The sequence below is a fragment of the Bemisia tabaci genome, chromosome 5 (assembly GCF_918797505.1).
Source record: "Bemisia tabaci chromosome 5, PGI_BMITA_v3".
In the NCBI taxonomy this organism is placed as follows: Eukaryota; Metazoa; Arthropoda; class Insecta; order Hemiptera; family Aleyrodidae; genus Bemisia; species Bemisia tabaci.
In genome coordinates, this window is record NC_092797.1 from 28,148,481 (window position 1) to 28,167,684 (window position 19,204).

The 19,204-nt window shown below is 35.7% G+C and overlaps 1 protein-coding gene across 1 annotated transcript; it reads right to left on the reverse strand.

Annotated features, from left to right (window-relative positions):
• Positions 1-897: 897 nt before the first annotated feature.
• LOC109037445 (probable pyruvate dehydrogenase E1 component subunit alpha, mitochondrial) lies at positions 898-11,934 on the reverse strand. Its single transcript, XM_019052119.2, has 7 exons — positions 11,742-11,934; positions 10,534-10,599; positions 9,914-10,087; positions 9,046-9,264; positions 7,286-7,534; positions 6,161-6,409; positions 898-5,168 (listed from the first exon to the last, which is right to left on the reverse strand). Exons 1-7 carry the CDS (start codon positions 11,787-11,789, stop codon positions 4,980-4,982), a joined length of 1,194 nt encoding a protein of 397 aa, XP_018907664.2. The 5' UTR covers positions 11,790-11,934; the 3' UTR covers positions 898-4,979.
• Positions 11,935-19,204: the final 7,270 nt, after the last annotated feature.

Here is a 19,204-nt window from a genome sequence, read left to right on the forward strand (position 1 = left end):
CCGCCAAATTTGAATTTGCGGACTTTTTCGAAGCTGAATTATCCACGATACTTGTAACTATAAGTAAAAATTCAAATAATCTATTATGAATTCACAGGCATATCAAACATTCATACAATGAGTTTTCCTAATTTTTTCAACAAATTGTTCAGTGGTTGTTATGATACTAATGAGAGTGATCATATACCTTTTTGTAATGATAGGCACCATACCACCCTAATGTAAATGAGGAGCCTCATGGCAGAAGGGAAGTTTTCTGATGCTTTAAAGCTGGATTTTAGTTGGGAGATTTTCGCAGAATATACTATCAAACTAGTTTTCGTTCAGTTCATGAATACCTCAATTTTATCAAAAACTGCACTTATGCTTGTCCTCCAAGACCCTCAATTGGATGATAATTTTGATTAGGCAGTTCGATGACAGCAACCTCTTTGATTGGATGCATAGCTGTTGTTTATGCCCAAGTGCATTTCTGCATGACGACTCTTTTCACCACTTTATGTGTTTCATCTAGGAACAAAGCCATTTTTTTTCAAGAGGGATATTTGATACAGGGCAGATGTACTTTTTGAAACTTCTCGAAAGTATCAAACATGAAGGTGTTAAAACATGGATACTAAAAGCATGTGGGAGCTGAAGGTAATAGTTTTCTCCGCAAATAAACTACAGTTTCCGACGTTAATGCTTTGAAAGATTGTTTACCTTCTAGTCCAAGGTTCACCACATAGATACTTGTTGCAATAAAATTACCAAACAGTAGAAATGGTACCAAACTTACAGAAATTTTTTTTGCAAGGATTAGGTAAGGTTCGGAGAATTTTTTGATGGTGAAATGAGAGAGTGAAAGTGATTTTTATGCAGTTGCACTGTTCGGGGAAATTTTAAAAAAATGAGCTATTATAAATCAAATTCAGTTTATTCATTGAAATTTGAAAACATTTTTAGAAATGTAGATTTAACAAAACAGAGAGAACATGATACCAGCTAATGAAAGAAAAAAACCTGAGGTTTTTAAACAAGCCATTTGATAGCACAAAAAATAAAGCTTACAGCTACAAAGAACAACAATATTCTTTAACAATCATAAATTACAAATGAGAATTCTAATGTAATTTTCACTTACAGCTATTACCACTGAGGAAATTGAAATTGCACAGTTGGATTTTTCTTTCTTGCGTGGTCTGTTTGGATTTTAGTCATTATTTTTAAAACAGCAGAATACGAGAATTTAGAGAATCCCCTTGCCCAATATTTGATCTCATATTTGCTCTTGACATAATGTAGTGTAAGGATATAGATTCAGCTAGGAAAAAATAAGACCTTTCTTTAAAATGAGAGTGCGATAAATCCAACAGAACAAGTAACTTCTTTCCCACAAGCGTATTATCCAAGAACAACCAACTAATCCATTAATTCGAATTCTGGATGATAATTTTGATTAAGCAGTTCGATGACAGCTACCTCTTTGAGTAAATGCATAGCTATTTAAAACGACATTATACAGCTATGCAAAGAAAAAAAAATTGAATGAAAGGAACAACTCGACCCTCAGAGCATAACATCAAAGACATGGGATAATCCGAAGGGGAACTTTATGCATGGATTTGGTAAAAATTATGTTTCCATGTGCTCAAGCAGGACCGACTTTACAATAAACAATCCAGTTTTTTACACTGCGCTTTGAGTCAATAATGCTTGTAAAATCGTATCTGATATATATAGCTCCATAGCAGAAAATGGTGAAATAGTATTGGGCCCTAAATTAAATTCCAGCAGTTGAAAGTATTGAAATTCTCCATCTATTAGTACATTGCATACAGCGGCAATAACATGATCTTCTGAATTAAATTTGATGAACGAAGGAGAAAAATTAGTAGAATTATTGTGGTTCTTTCTTAAGCCAAAACGGTTCATGAGCTAGGTTTTGATACAAACAAATTATTTAAGTGAAAAAATGCGAATTCTAATGAATTAAAGAATATAGATGTACAACCTTGGATGAGGAGAAACTTACACATTGACGGATCTATAGGGAGATTGACTAAAGGAGAGGGCAAAGGTACCAATTTTTTTTTATTAAATGCAACTGTAAATGTAAGTAATTAAAACATGAAGCAAATCACCAGGAACTTAATTGAGGAATGATCTCAATTTACGGCCGAATATATTCAAGGCATTCTTCGGTAAAAGAGAATAAATTCATGGAGATGCTCCTAAATTTGTGCAATTTAACATGAAGTTTGTGATGAGAAAAATTCACACTTGTTATGATCATTTTTGCAGGAAAACGGGTAGAGATGCGAATCATAGTCTTCAGGAAAAATGCATAAAGTCACACAATCTTAGCAACATTGCTCCAGGCCTTTATGCTCTTTCACAGAAAAAGGGCTTATTTTCTCGGAAGTAGTAAAAAACTGAAAATAAATTGGCATGTGCTGGACATTCAAAATTGAGTTGATGGCCTAATTTATGGGGGAAAGTATGAATAATAATTTTCAAAAAATCAGAGATAAAAATGGCTAAAAATATTTTCCAGCATCCAAACTGTTGAATTCTTGTGCTGAAGAGAAAAAGGTTAAAGTAAACTAATGGAAAGAATATTTTAGTTTTCTTCATTATGGTTGTGAAATAGCTGAGTATGAAAGCTGTAAAAAGACTGTGAAAACGAACTTTATTTTGTGGGTATAAGATAAACTATGAAACTGGGGTGAATGATACTTTAGTTTTATTTGTTACAGGACTTTGACGAAGAACTAAAATTCCTTGCTTTTATACTTTATTATTTTTTCAGCAAAAAATTAAAAATGTATGCATACTCAGACTTCTAGGACAGCCTCTCTATTAGTATTGTTATAAAGCCAAAATCGGAGCCTAATAGCCACTGCATCATATAATCAATGACCGCAAATTTTCATGAAATTACTGCCTTCTTACCTGAAAACAATTCAGCTTCATCAATCGATGAACTTACACAACTAGATTGGAATGTCTACAAAAATATTTTCACATTTCTTAACTTTTCTAAAAACTCATTCACATAATATTTTCATACCAAAATTCTCTTAACAAAGGAACATTTGGTAAAAGACGTGAATAAGAAATTTGCACTGTTCTTTATCATTTCAGTATTGTACCTGATTAATAAGTTAACGGAATACAAAGTTAATAATTGATTTGGGAGGCAAGATAATACATGGTACTAGTGGAGACTTAACGAAAGTCTACAGGAAAACATGACGGTATCCAAAATGAATCAAGGAGTCAGTTGTTGAATTTACATTTGTAAACATGAGGCGACTTGGATTGATACACCCAATTTACAAAGTTTTCGGATCATTAAGATCAGTAGACCTGGTAAATACCATACACTCATAAAGATGAAATAGTTGAATTGTTAATTTGTCTCAATAAGATGTCAGAGTCATCTGACAACTGTAGGACGAACAATATACATACACAAAGAGATATTAAACTATCTCACAAAATTAAAATTTCCACTGCACAATTTTTAGACATAAACTTTGTACGACACAAGAATAAAGTTATGCTATCGATATTGAAGAGACCAGTACAAATAGAAAAAAAGCTTGAGGAAGTATTTGAGCTTGGCTAAAATAAGTTGAAAACATTGAAATTGAAAGGAAAGCATTTGTATTTCTGTTCATATAAGATCACTGTAAAAGTCTGCCAACATTAATATTCTAGAAGCAGCAGAAAAAGTAAATCATACCAACTTCCTGGCTTTAAAAACACATGAACATTGAATGATTTTTATTTTGAAAAAAATTACGATAAAGAGATTACAGAGGAGACCCGATAAATTTGTATGAACCAAAGGGAGAGAAATCAAACAAAAAGGAATTTTCGGCAACAATAAATTTGGTAACAGTTCATTTTTCCTGGCAAAAACCATCCATGACTGAATGAATAGAATTCCATCATCTTTCTTTTGACAAGATGTATGCAAATGTTTTTTTTAAAAAAAGGGAAAGAAAATAGTACTACAGGAGACATTTTCAGCAGGATTGTTTGAAATTAAAAAGATAGCCTAACCTTAAACTTCTGAAATTATTTCTACACTGAGATGGTACAAACTGGACTACTTCAGTAAAATCAACAATATCTGTAGCAGGCTGAATACAAAAACTCCATATTTAGTTCCACTTCCAGTATCGTAGAGAATCTGTTGCAGCCCCACACTAATATAGAGTTAACCTAACGATGCTTACAGAACATTAGGGGAGCCACTTTTTGTGCAAAATTATCACAGATTCAAAAATGTTTAGTATTGAGTAAGTATGTAATTTCAGATATTTTTTTTTCTTCTCTTTTATGGCAGTACGTAAAGAAAGAAAAAAGTGCAGATGATTTTGCCACAGGTCTTCACTAAGCTAACAATAAGTATCATTGATTCAAGCATGAAACAAGTTAAATGATACAAAATTCTAAGACAAAATCGAAACAAAATCCAAGCCATTAAGCTTTTTTAAGATAACAAGTTGACTTTGAATTTCTTCCATGGAAATGAAACACTACTAAGCCATTGAGGCCCAAGGATTTTAGAGTTCTTTATTAATCCTTGAAATATCGGGCAAACAAAAATTCTTAAATCCAATCCACAAAAAGGGGATAGAAGAAAGGGAAGAAAGAGCAGAAATTGCATATGTAATTCCTTTTAAAGCGCACACCTACTTTTCAACTTAAAACAATTTTCATTCCCAGGGAAAAAATTCTGAAATGTCCTACTATGTTTGTAAATACATTTTCATTATGAGAAGCATGAAAAAGCTTGGTCATAATATTTTTTCACTGGGGTTGATGCATGAGATGCGATTGATTTCATTTGAAAGTTCTTTCTCAAAAAGGTAAGATGAGACCAAGTTGTGATTCATACATTTTTTAAGATGTTCTCAGATTGAAACAGATTTTCTTACCTTTGATCTTTAAATTTTGGAGAATAATTTAAAGAACAGTCAAACCTACGATGCATTGAGAGCTGGTCCAATTCGCTTATGCTGAATTGTGCTCCAAGGGTGGACGCCCCGAATTTTCGGTTCCAAATTGACTACATAGATATCTCCGGCCAGATCATCACTTCCTGTTTCAGCATCTGATTTAGCAATTTTTGCTGCTTTATCTACTTCAGATTTCACATCACCATCCAATTTCTGAAATATAAAATTAAAACGTGATTAATGACTGAAAAATAAAGTATACCTAGTTTGAGAAAATTTTAAAAATCTCATATAATCTTAATACTGACCTGCCCATTGATCCGACTTCTATAATGGTTTAAGAGTGTATGTTTGGGAAACCTGTTTGTAAAGTGGGATGGAATCTCTACAAAAATAAGAAAAAGGTCTTAGGGGCCTCCCTACAAATTGGCATTTTCCCGGTATAGCAATCTCATTTAGAAGAATTTTTGAGATATTTTAGCTAAGTTATTGATTTTTTGTCAGAGAGACTTAAGGCCCTGCCAGTTAATATCAAAAGCACGTAAAAAAAAAAAAAAAAAAAAAAAAGCCAATCATATTTATAAAAAGTTATCGATTTGGTTCTTTTCTATTGTTTATTTTATTTGAATGTTCAGGTCATCAGTGAGGATCTCGAGGACTTTGCTTCAATCTTTATTTTATGCCAGGAGCTAATCATAGGCCTCTCAGCGACAGAGGTGGAAAAAAAATAAAGCAACTTTGAAACTTACAACAAGAACGCTTACCGAGAGGTCTCTTAGAGATGATTTACTAGAATTCTTACACCCTCAATAAATAAACAAGCCCAGGCAAACATTCAACATGTCTGATGGAAATTACATCACACACTAAACACTAGATGGTAATTGCAACTCTTGAAATTCAACATTTAATACAGTAAACGCTTGCTACTTTGATACTAGAGGGACCAAGAATTTTTCTTTTAAAGTTGAAGGTTCGTCAATTTAAGAGATTTTGAATAATTAGGAACAGTCTCCAGAAAAGTTTAAAAGAAAGATATTCCTAAATAAGCACTATGATTTAAAGTAGGGTTGTCAATTGCTATATAATTTGAAACGACACGCCTCTTATACGGATGTGCTAAGCTTTCGATGATTATGATTGAATCATGTTATAAAAGGAGGTATATTATTGAATTTAGATACTGCAGCAAAATAAGTACTGACCTTAAGTTCATCTGGAGTGACTAGACCTGCATTAATAATTTTCTCTTTAAATGAGGTGATTGGGTCTCTAGTTTGCCTGACTTCTTGAATTTCATCACGAGTACGATAACTTGTGCCAGGATCTGACATGGAATGTCCAGAGTATCGATAAGTTGCTGTTTCTAGCACGATGGGCCCTTTTCCGGCTTTGCAATGTTCAATTGCAAATTCCGCAGCTGATTTCACTGCTAAAACGTCCATACCATCGACCTAAAGAAAAAGCAACAAATTAGAGATTTAGATAAAATGAAAATAGGTTGAGTTAAACACTTACCCTCTATTGAAGTGCATTGTGATACGATTGTTGCTTATTGAGGCCTAAAAAGCAATACTACCTAACTGAAAAAATTGGCAAAAATGGGTTGACGATTTTGATGCATTTTACAGTATAAAATAAGCAAGCTCATGTTTATAGTCTCCAATTATCTACATCTCCAATTCTGCATAGTAGAGCTGTAATAACCCTGCAATATGTAAAAAAAAATACAAATCTAACTTCAAAATAAGAAAAGTGGCGAAGTTTTTCTTTGCCCTGTAAAATCGTCAGTTTTCCAGCAGTATTACTTCGCTATCGTTATCTTGATCAGATTTTCAAAACATGACTTCAAATGAATTTTCCAGAATTCAACTTTTTTTTTTTTATTGAGACTTAGCTGCAATAACAGTATATTGGCAGTTTTCGCGCCAATCAGCAAAATTGAAAATTATGATCAAGAAGTATCTCATGAGGATATCGAGGTGCTGGAATGGGGCTGCGGCAAAATCTGGTTACAGATGCAAGACCTGCATGTAGAAGTAAATTATGATCAAGAAGTATCTCATGAGGATATCGAGGTGCTGGAATGGGGCTGCGGCAAAATCTGGTTACAGATGCAAGACCTGCATGTAGAAGTAAAAACTTGTCGTAACACGTTACAACTGTTTTGTTGAAGAAACATTTCGAAAATATCTTTTCATGTCCTGATGCTATTTAGAGACCTATCAAATTTAATTAAAGAGAGTTCCAGGCGACTGGTGGAAATAATCAGGAGAAGTATAATATTTGATGATAAGATATGTAGTTGGTTAGAAGGATCATATAACTACCCAAATTCCTGGAATGTAGTCTCCTCTAGTGTAATACTGAGCAGATGCAGCAGCTCTTTCAGCTGAGGTCCCCATTCCGTAACCATTGTTTTCACAAACAAAAATAGCGGGAATATCCCATAGTTTGGACATATTGTACGCTTCAAAAACTTGTCCCTGGTTTGCTGCCCCATCACCATACAGAGTGAAGCAAACTCCATCATTGCCTTTGTATTTTGCTGCTAACGCAATACCTGCGCCCAAGGGTACCTGAAAGGTAAAAGAATGACAGATATAAAATTAAAACTCTATCAATAAAATAACTGCATATCTATCGCATAATTTTAAGCTGAAATGGTGCAGAACTAAGGAAAAGGAGTCGCACTGATACGGTCCAATATATTGGTTATACTACGTATTTGCTTAATAATAACTGATACAATAACTATGTATCACAGCCAGGCAAAAAGGTTTTCATTCAATACAGCACATATTACATATGTTCAATCCATTTTTTGTTGCTATCACTTAATGAAGACTGTACGGAATTTTTATTGTTCCTAATTGTTGGGAGACTTCATCATTAAAGCGCTGAGTGTAGGAAATTAAATGGCATATATCGGTTCCAGTGTTTCAGAATCTCCGCTAGCATTTCATCTATTCTAAAAAAAGCAAATTCATTTATTTTATGGCAACTTTTACTAAAAATTTCATGAATTTATAATGCTCTAATCGATAATTCTGGAAAAATCATCCAATACTTTCCCAGACAAAATTTAAATTAGTAGCAGAGATTCTGTATCAATATCACCATGACCAGGAAGTGCTCTTTCATCACCCAGCACCACAAGTTGTTGCATATAAAATTATTAGCATTGATTAAGGACACTTTTTTATCAAAGCTGCTACTGACAATGCGAGCATAAACTGAAAATTCCAACACAGCAGTTATGTTAGTTGTAGATAAAGAATCAGTAATCAGTGACATTGGAGCCACATTGAAATTCCACTCTTCCCTGGGTTTTAGGTCATAAGATCCATAGGTAATGAGAAATGATTAAATTTTTGCCAGTCCCCCCCCCTTTGCCCCCTCCCCAAAAAATAAATACTTGCTCACTTACTTAAGATTAAGCTTTCATCAAATTGTAGAATTAGAATTAATATTTACTCCTCGTTATTTCAATACAAGAAATGAGGAGTTAGAGTTAGGATATAATAGAGAGATTATGGAGATGGTTTAAGGCCAACTTGAAAACAATACATATCGACAGTGTAAGTCGGCAATCACACAACTCCTCTTGCGGCGTTGCAGCTTCCTATCATACTTTATTTTTTATACGGGAAACTACTCAACAGCAATTCTTTAGAACTGCCGCGATTTTTCTTCTCTGTGCGGAGAAAATTCTGCAAAAACTTCAAGGAATGATGTCAATTTGTTCTCCTTTAAACAAATAACATAGAGGCGGAGATTTTCAGACACCGCAAACGAGTTATGTGATTGCCGACTTACACTGTCAATATGTTTTCTTGTAATGAACACAATCTCACTGAAAATACAAAGGAAAAATTATTTGACTCTCTCACATGTATTTTTATGTTCTCAGTGAAGATGCACTTTGGCCACCCTCTCTTCATCAGTTAACATACACAATATGAAATTCCTTGACAACTTTCTGTGTATTCTTACCTGATGATGACAAAACACATCATAACAAAAAAATAAAATAAATATAATCAGAGAACTCAATTAATTTTTAATTTTTTGAGTTGAAAACAATTACCTGAGCTCCAACAATTCCATTTCCACCGTAGAAATTCTTTGAATATAAATGCATGGAGCCACCCTTGCCTCTTGCAGCACCTGATTTGCGACCGGTCAATTCTGCTAAAACTCCCACAGGTGAGATGTCCATCAGATAAGACCACCCGTGAACTCGATAGGCAGAGATGATTGAATCATCAGGGCGCATGACAGCTTTCATTCCAACAGCGCAGGCTTCCTAAATAATTTGAGGCAAAGAGTATTGTAAAGATATTGAAAATTTTTAGCTGTAAGCATTTTTAATAGCCCCTTAATTAAAATTAAAATAGAGAATTAGCAGGTGTCTCAAATTTTGTGAATTTCATCTTTAAAATGATACTGCCACGAAAGCTAGTGCAATGATATCCTTGGTTTCTAAATTGGATAATTATTGGAGAATAAATGACAAAATAACCTAATCTGCTAAAATACATGTGTTTAAATGGAAAATGCTGCCAGATGACATCATGAGGTGGCACATTTTCTCACTTTTTAATCTAGTTTTCTCCAATTTCAGAAAAAAATATGAGAAATACTGCGAACTCAGCTTATTAAGCACTCTCAGATTAAGCAATAAAATTTTTCTGTGCAAATTTTCCATTGTTCAATTGAAAGGACTTTTTTTGTATTCCAAACATGTATTAGAAATGAAATTCCAGAATTTACTAACTAAGATAAATGAAATTAATACAAAAAACCAATGAAAGCCAGTGAAACAATTAGTCTCTGAAACAATTGTTTCTTCTCAGTTCATCTTCTATTTATTCTACTTTATCATTTCATTTAAATGTTTGCTTGGCGCATTCATTTCTTTAATCTAAAGAGAATATTTTATCACTAGGGTTTACCTGGCCTGAATAAAGATGACAAAAACCACGGATGATTTTTTCTTTGTAAAGATTACCAGCTGCTGTTTCTATCCTACGGATCGTTTGCATTTGAGTGTAGTATTTTAAAGCTTCTTCTTTTGATAGGCTGACGCTGGTAACTGGACCAGTTTCTAGACGATGTAATTTAAATGGCTACAAACAAAAGAATGGCAGCAAGTAAGAATAAAACTGAGTACAATTTTTTTTTTTTCAATTTTTTCTTGGATAGTGTCATGGTCCTCTCTAATGCTTAAGTATATTTCAAGTTGACATCCTACGCTTAGGTACGATCAATGAAAAAAAGCTGCGGATGAACACTTGAGGAGATAAAAAAGAAGAATACAGAGGGAACGTATGACCTCAGAGTAAAGCTTTCATAGGTAACACAAAGATACCTCTTTAACTTTCATTCAGTATTAGCTTGTGGGCGAGATGTAGGAATGAAAAAAGAGAAAACAGTGTGGGATATTTATAATTTGACCGACAGAACTATAATGAGGAATCGGAAACTGAGTCTCAAACTATGTAAAGATTGAAAACCGTTTGGAAGAAAAATCATAGACCAAGAAAATCAATTAAATAGTCAAAAATTTACATACCTTAACATCCAAAGTTACTTCTGTTGCAAAGTTGTTTTTACTGGCGCCGAAGAATCCCATGAGTTTCTGAAAGAAAAAAACAAAGTTAAAAAAAAAAGAAGACCTTTCTTATCATAATTTTCACTCAACTTAAACATTGGTGCTTCTTGAGAAACATCAACTTAAATATTGGTGCTTCCTGAGAAACATCAACTTAAATATTGGTGCTTCCTGAGAAACATCAACTTAAATATTGGTGCTTCCTGAGAAAGACCATGACACAATGGTTTAGAACCTAGAAATTAGTGGAATTTTTTAGAATCTGAGTGAATAGGTACTTTATTTTTAACATTCTTACTTTACTTGGAAAGTACCTAATTATTCCTCCACATTTTGAGAGCTATTTAAAAAAATTTAAGTTGACTGCTTACAACTTAACTGCATTTAATAAAATAGAAAACCATATACCCGTTGATATTCGGGTTCGCACAAGAACTTAATAATTTAAATTTATAAGAAAACTCACTTACACGTTGTTTATTCCTTTCCCTACCGTTGTTAATTTCCTTTATACCCGTCGGACGCATGTCGATCTTGGCGCGGGACCATCATCAGCGACTCACTGAGTGAGTATAAAAGGTATAGAGGGAATAAACAACGTGCAAGTGAGTTTTCTTAGAAATCATTATTTACACGCCAAACAGAGAACTTTAAATTTTTGCCATTATAAAGCTGTACCACCAATCTCTAAAACTGATCCGTAGGTGCTAACATGAAGGCCAGTGGCCATGGTGGGTGGATTTTCAACCACAAATCACTCCGATCAGTGACCAGAGCTAAGTAAAAGATTCATCGGGGCAATCCACCGATTGGAAAACTTATCTTCTGAATCATTAATAATGATAACAAATGCCTGATCTGAAACAACGGTGTTCTTTGAAGGCGACTGATTGAATTCCATCCCTGGATTCGCCGATCAATGAAAGAAAACTCCTTCTGTGCGCTTATTGGCATTGCCAGTGCACATGGTAAAACCAAAATTTAAAAAAAATGGATGGTCACAAAATTAGCTCAAAATTTCGAATGCTTACGCAATTGATATAAGTTTATGGTGTTAAAATTTTCTACGATTAAAAAATAAATATCAGTGAAACTCATTTTTACCATGCCACCCGTGACCTCCAGCTAGGTCATGAGTCTGAATGCAAAGTTGTAAAACTTAAAGTTACCTGGAGATTCGTAACTTGGCTGATACATCTAGAGTTCGTGGAAAACATCCTGACCGACAAATTTCTAAAATTACTACGGAGGTGAAAGGATGGTCTTCTTCCCAGAGCCGCCAGGACTTTCTATGATGAACACTGACTTTACACTTTCAACACTTTTTCAACTTTCTTACAACTGTCAAGGTTAGGTGGAATAATATGTAAACAGTAAACATTATCAAGAACATGACGGTCAGAGTTTAATTTCTAAAATTCACTGTTACTTTATTTAAGTACTAGCAAGTGGAGGAATAAAGACGATTCATTTAGGGATAAACACTATTTATAAATGAGAGAATCATTTTTTATTTTTTATTCGATCATGAGGTTCACAAATAGATTGAATTAGATTCCACAAATCCACACACATCATCACATTGATTACTTAGTGTATAGAGGATTTATTCAATGAAAACCCTGAAAATCAGCAAGCGTAGGAGGGCGCGCTTTTTGAATTTGGAAAAACTTCGATACTGCAGCTGATTTTTCGATCTGTGTATAAGGGTCCTGTTATAGTTAGTTAGTTAGTTAATTTATTTATTTATAGACATTCGGAATCTTAGGCTATTACCGCCTTTACAAAAGAAATAAAAGATGGGTGCATGTACAAAAATTCAGATTGTTAAATTAAGGGAGGCATAGAGTTTCAGTAGTTAGGTTGACATTGGGTTCATCGCAGGTTCGTGGGTTTGTATTTCTTTTGACGCACTTCGATATTCGGGCTGATGATATATCTGTTTTGTAAGTTGCGAACATACAATTCCTGCCATTATAAATCAGATTATTTTGCACAAGTCGCACATTTCGTCCAAATGCAATGTTAAATTTTTTATCAAAAACACAATTTCTCACAAAGTATTGATTGCTCATAGGTAGGTACATAAGAGCAGGGCCGGATTAAGGGACCCATGGCGGCAAAATGTAGGGGGCGGCAAATTTTGCAATTTTTTTGAATGCAGGTATCAAAAAGAAAAAAATCTGATTTAGAAAATAAATTACAAACGAGAAAAGGCGACAAAATCTCTCATTTCCTGAGAGTTAAAGTACAGTAATTTCTAATTTTGTCGTCTTTCGGTGATACAACACGCAATTTGACCTAGAACGGCGCGGCGGCGGTGGTCGGCATGAAACGCATAGCGCCTACAAGACTGCAGAAATACTTCACGCATTGCGCCTAACAGTGTGGTCAGCAGCAGTCGATCGGCTTGAAACGCATAGCGCCTACAAGACTGCATGAATACTTCACGCATTGCGCCAACACGGTGCGGTCGGCGCGGCGGTGGAAGTTAACATTTTTAACCACATTTATGTTTGTTCTTTCATAATGTTTTCGTTCGTTTTTTATAAATGAAAGGCCTTGTCCAAACAGGGATGGGTTTACGGAACTGACCTTTGGTTAGCGTTGACAGGGCTATCACAAAAAATGTGCCCAACACGGGTAAACGCGTCTCATACACCCCTCCCCCACCGGCACGTTCACTTCATGATTTTTATAGATCGTATTTGACAGGTCACACCGGTGAGATTATATTGATATCGATTGGTTCAATATGTAACCACAGCCTTAAAAGTCAATTCAGAAATCTGACGTAACGGGTCTTATATGATCGAATTTTTATTCTCTCGAGTACCAAATGGAAATGAAAAGTGAAATTGTTAGGAATTTTCTCGTTTTCAGCGTTTCCAAATTAAATCCTAAAATTTTTGTTTGAGGTTATTTTCTATTGTTTTGAGCCAAACGATACATCGAACCTCTGTCGAATACGATTTATTGGTGTTTCAAAACAAGTGAGAAGGGGGCGGAAAACTCCAGGCGACCCATGGGCGGCAAGTAGGTGAATCCAGCCCTGCATAAGAGTATCTATATTTACGAGTTCCAGGAAGGGAGTTTTTTCCTCTCCTTTTTTTGTCACTTCTCTCATAGGAAAAATACTACAAAGAATAGTGGTAGAGTTCCTAAACAACGACCAGTAAAAATCTTTTTGGGAAGGTTTAATGTCCACGGAAAATTCCCAAGAAATCGATCGAACAGGAGCCGAGATATCATTCTAGGCCACATTCTCCAACAAGAATTCTTGAATTATTATAATTTGAGTAGAAATTAAGTTTCCCGTCGAAAAATCCCATTTGGTATACCAGTTTCACAAAAATCGATCGATCAGGAGCCGCAACGTATTGGATCATTGGATCTCTACACAGTAGTAGTAAACGATACCAGTCAATTTACACACGTCAGAGCGCCTTCATTTTCGTCTGATACTGTGCAGTACCTCGGAGGCTTAATAGTTGCTTAGCTCAGAGCGCCTCCAAAAGTATCGCCACGACTTGACGGCAGAAGACACGATTACCGCCGAAATTTCACTCCGGTACGTGCGCGATTACACATTCTCTCATCACAGACGGTAAAGTAAGAAATATTTGTACCTTATTAATTTGCAACGTTGCAAGTTTTTCACTGCCTGTTTTATTTGGGTAAACCAATTTAATCACTTCCAATTCAGCCGTGATTTTTCCGAGATACCTACTGGGCCGGATTAAGGGGGTGGCCACATGGGCCGCGGCCCATAGCGGCAAATTTAGGGGGCGGCAAATTTTGCAATTTTTTTAAATGTAGGTGTAAAGAAAATCGGATTCTGAGAAAACAATTATCAACGAGAAAAGGGGGTAATTTCTAATTTTGTCGTTTTTTGGCGATACAAGAGACAGCATCTTTAATTAGTCGAGTTAAGAGAGGAACTTAACACGCAATTTGGCCCGGAGCTCAGCGCATAGAGGAATGATGACGAGGACTTGAGATGAAAAGTAAAAGCCCTCGGCGCGGCGGTCGGGATGTAACAGATATTAGCGCCTACAAGGCTGCATGAATACTTCACTCATTGCGCCAAAAACAGTCCGGTCAAGAGCGGTTGGCGTGAAACGCATAGCGCCTACAAGACTGCAGGAATACTTCACGCATTGCGCCAAACACAGGGCGACCAGCGCGGCGCAACGGCGGAAGTAAAATTTATTAAACCATATTTATGTTTGTTCCTTCATAATTTTTTGGTTCATTCCTTATAAATGAAGGACCTTGTCCACACAGAGATATGTTTACAGAACTTAGCTTTCGTGCAAAGTTCCGTGAAATTTTGCTAGTGGTGTTGGCAGGACTTTCACAAAAAATGTATCCAACTCGAGTAGATAAACGCGTCTTATGCACCCCTCCCCCTGCGGCACGTTCACTTGATGGTTTTTATTGATGTTTCGAAACGAATGAGAAGGGGGCGGCCCATGGGTGGCAAGTAGGTAAATTCGGCCCTGGATACCTACATTGAAAGTTACTATTTTAATGATTCAAGACTCTTTGTGTATTCTTTTGTTAAAAGGGAAAAAGAAGTACGATTACAGGATCCTCCCAATTAACCAAAAACTATCCGGAATCTGTAGCCTTTGTAGTAAATGGGCCTGAAAATTTAAAAAAGCGCAGAAGCAATTCCGGCTGACAGTCAGTGTTAACAGATGGGCATCTCATCGTAATGGACTAGGCTAGCTGATGTGGCTTGGTTCCTTTCTCTTTAACGCGGTCCATTTTTGAAAAATGAAAAATGTTGTAAAATACCTCGATGATGTGAGTAAAGAAATTTCCTCTGATATATCGGTCAAAAGAGCGTGAGCCATACTCACCATTCTTAGCAAAGAACTTCATGTATAATCATCGGTGCCAAAAATGTTTCATCGACAAATCCGGGTCATGAATTCAAAGTACGTCAGTACGCACGCAGCCTGTCCCGTATTTGAGATTGTTCCGCGAAAAAGTTCGACTATTGGACGGACTGAAATTTCCGAGATCTATCATCGGAGAGATGATAAAGCCACCGGAAGGAAATTAAAATTCTTGTAAGAAACTACCGATATAAACGGCGGGAAAGCACATTGGTTGCTGCGCGACTTGTGAGCGCTTCGTTCCACGTTAATAATTTACTGCGATTTCCTCGAACTTCTTTTTTTGCGCGACTATGTTTTAGCGTGGATCGCGCGTGGATCGAAGTGCGCTGTTTTTCTTCTTTCCTCCCTAGCGAGAATCATCAACTTTGATCGCTCCGAATAACTGCCTCGTGTCTCGTAAGAAAGTCCGGAATTTTCGCCTGAATGCTTGTCAAACGCAGGCCTCTCATTTCTGCAAAAACGCTGGGATCTCGGTCACAATTTGCAAGTGGCATTTGGGTGTGACGATGATCACGGTAAAACTCACCCTTTGACATTACCCCTGCTTCTTCTGTTGATTGGAGGGCAATTCACTTTTCCGTTTCATATTGAAGCTAAATGCCATTATGCTCACTCTGCAAGCTTTTCGTGGTGGTGCCTATATATCTTGTATTGATAACTGCTGATATAAGAAACACAAAATAGGCACTGGCTCAAGGCTAAAAACAAGTTTAAAATATACTACGGAACGTTTCGGGGCTGAACAGCTCCCATCATCAGCCGAATTTTAAAAAAAAAGGAAAATGAAGCTAAAATGATCGTGATAGATCTGTTACATGGCTCGGGCCGGATATAAATATCTACACACTTATCATTTTTATAGTTCCTGATTGCAAAATGTAGTCCAAGTAGTGTGAGACTGGTGAAATATGTTAGAGAAGAATGCACATTGCACACCTACGTAAGAAGGAGGGTGCGAGCGTAACGAGAGTCAGTAGGTGAGGGAGGGAACTCGCAAAAACCACCGAAAGTCCCAGTATACCTACACAATAAAACGTAGGGTTTTTTTTAATCTGTCTATTCGTATATCTACTTCCTAATAAAATTTCCGCTTGAACATAGTTTAGCAGTACTAACACATCTGCATGGAATAATGCCAAAAGAAAAACGCCCTATTCGCTCAAGGCTTTCATAGATACTAATCTAATTTTTAATATTCCATTGTGCAAGACTGCTACTTGTTTAAAATTAACCCAAACCCAACCTTAAACCGACTATAGCTGAAGGTCTCCCGGATAACAGAGGGCCTTTTTCAGTTTAATTTAAACTATGAGAATAAAAGTTACCCAACTTTGTGGCAAAGTTGCAATGTTCGACCTTTTTTTTTTTTTTTTTTTTTTTTTTTACTATTACAAAATGTCGTTTTATTTCTTACACTTCTACGATAAGCAAAGGTTGTTTTGCGGACAAATCGATCAACGAAAATATTAGCCGCTATGCGGGCGTTGAGGCTGCTAAACTAAGATGCTTCGTGTCACTGCGAGACGAAGGCTCCTTCAATACCGCTGGATACCACCTGGAGTTACCGCTGAGGCCGAATAGTTGCATCGCTCATTTCGCCACACCACAACTGAACAGAGCACCTATATGAGTGAACAAATCTTCGCTGTTGATACTGAATTTTTTCCGTCATTTCCTTTAAGTGGCGCAAACCTTGCTTGCTTGCAACTGTTCCAGTGTAATATTGCGCGAGAAACAAGAGGTGGTCGCTGAATTTCTTGTAAAATCAACCTGTAAGCTCAAAATCAATGGTATAATCATTCCTTTTCCACTGAGAGGTTACTTTAAACGTGGGAGTTCGTTTCAGATTTTGTTAGGACCGATGATGTTGTTGTTGTGTTAATTTTTTTAAAAGGGAAAACAATACGGAAAGTTTGCTTTTATTTTTATTTTGAATTAGTTATTTTTCTTCGCGTTGTATTTATCTATTTAAATATTTTTGTTTTTTTTATCATCAAATTATTGAAACTCGCTTTTGAAGCAAAGTAAAAAATAGACCGATTGAATTTTTCACAATTTCATCATCATTATTTTTTTTAATCCATAACAACGCGGGGCAAGAACAAAACCCCTCTCTCACCAAAACATTTTCTTATTTCCGTTTCTTTTTTAGCGCAATGATAAACACATTTGACTGTTAATAAACTCATAAAAATTAAGCCATCGCAGATTAAGATCGAACGAAACACCTAGGTATCTTATATTATCTGTCGATATTTTTAAGTAGTTCCATTCAATCCTCCTTTAACGAGTAAAATTCTAACAATCAGCTCATTTAAGAAATATTGAAGATAAAAAGCTCAAACGATCTTACCATAGATCTTCTCTTTATTTTTGTGGGTGGCAAGTTCACTAGTGCTTGTGATGTAAGATCAGTGGCGTGGCTTACTTTGCGATAAATCGAGTGATCTGCCATTTAAACCTATGGAAAAGGATCGATAAACAGGATGTTCACAACGAATACTTTAATAATCGATTCTTTACCACAGCTTCAAATGAGGAAATATCGATAATCGATTATTCACGCCTCGCCACTGTGTAGGATGTCGTCTCTCAAATCCTGTAGGGAGTAGGGAAGATGTTGGATATGATGCATTGAATGGGAGGAAAGTAGAGTCTCCTTTAAACTGAAATCTCGTGGGAAATAAAGATGCAAATACTAAAAGCAGGTTTCATTACTCTAGAAAGAACTTAAAATAGGTGAAGGCGTGACTCAAATATGGATCTGTTTTGTGTTTTGTTTTACAGGCATCATAGCTGCAGAAATGAATTCTCGTGGTGCTCTTAAGTTCATTTTCCTCTTTTTCGTAGAATTCTACACTGCCGTGCTAAGTATGAACGCCGTATGAGCCATCAGGTGTTGCCAAATTTCTTTCGACAAATCACGGATTTTCAGGAAAATTTGTGAATATTTCACCTCCTATTTTCCACAGGATTTTATTCGTAATTAGATCTAAAAAGGCTGAAAATGTCAAGAAATAATAATAATACGACTTTCTTCAAAAATAAATAGTTTTAAAGAAGAAATTTGGCAACAATCGAATGCTTATACGGGGATTTACTTAGCAATCGGCAGTGCAGGTGTCACTACGAAATCGGTTACAACTTAAAAGAGCTGAAAAATTAACGACAAAAAAATTCTAAAAAAAGCTTTGTAATATAATGAAAGAGACTGCTTGCTACAAATTTCTTTTGGAAAGACTTTGATAACCGTCGCTGGAAATATGGAAAGAACCTGCCATAGATATTTAAGATGCTACGAATTAATATGATACTGTATGTAAGACGTGATGTTGTGTACGTTACTTGCTATGAAAAACTTAAATATTCATGGTACAAAGATATAGCTCAAAGTGTTACAATTAAAAATATAGTGCTTATGAAATGTGTATATTACGATGGAGTGCTTGTTGATTCTTGTTGAATCATAAATGGACCGCGTTTAACAGAAAGGAACCAAGCCACATCAGTTGTTGCCAAATTTAACTGGGCAATTTAATTGTTTACAAGAGGACATTTGTGTGCATTCCCTTGAACATTTTAAGGAATTTGGATCGTAGGATGGAGAAAATCCACTGAAATTTGCACGAAAATCCGCACAACCGTTTTCATGTAAAAAATTGAATTGCCCAAATTTTGGCAATACCTGATGTGGCTTGGTTCCTTTCTGTTTAACGCGGTTC

Excerpts from the sequence above, each read along its gene's own strand:
- LOC109037445 (XM_019052119.2), bottom strand. The coding sequence starts at position 11,789 with ATGTTTTCCACGAACTCTAGATGTATCAGCCAAGTTACGAATCTCCAG. Across the intron at positions 6,410-7,285 it reads ACTACATTCCAGGAATTTGG|GTCGATGGTATGGACGTTTT; the intron begins GTAGTTATATGA and ends CTTTTTCTTTAG. Across the intron at positions 5,169-6,160 it reads TCACTCCAGATGAACTTAAG|AAATTGGATGGTGATGTGAA; the intron begins GTCAGTACTTAT and ends TTTATATTTCAG.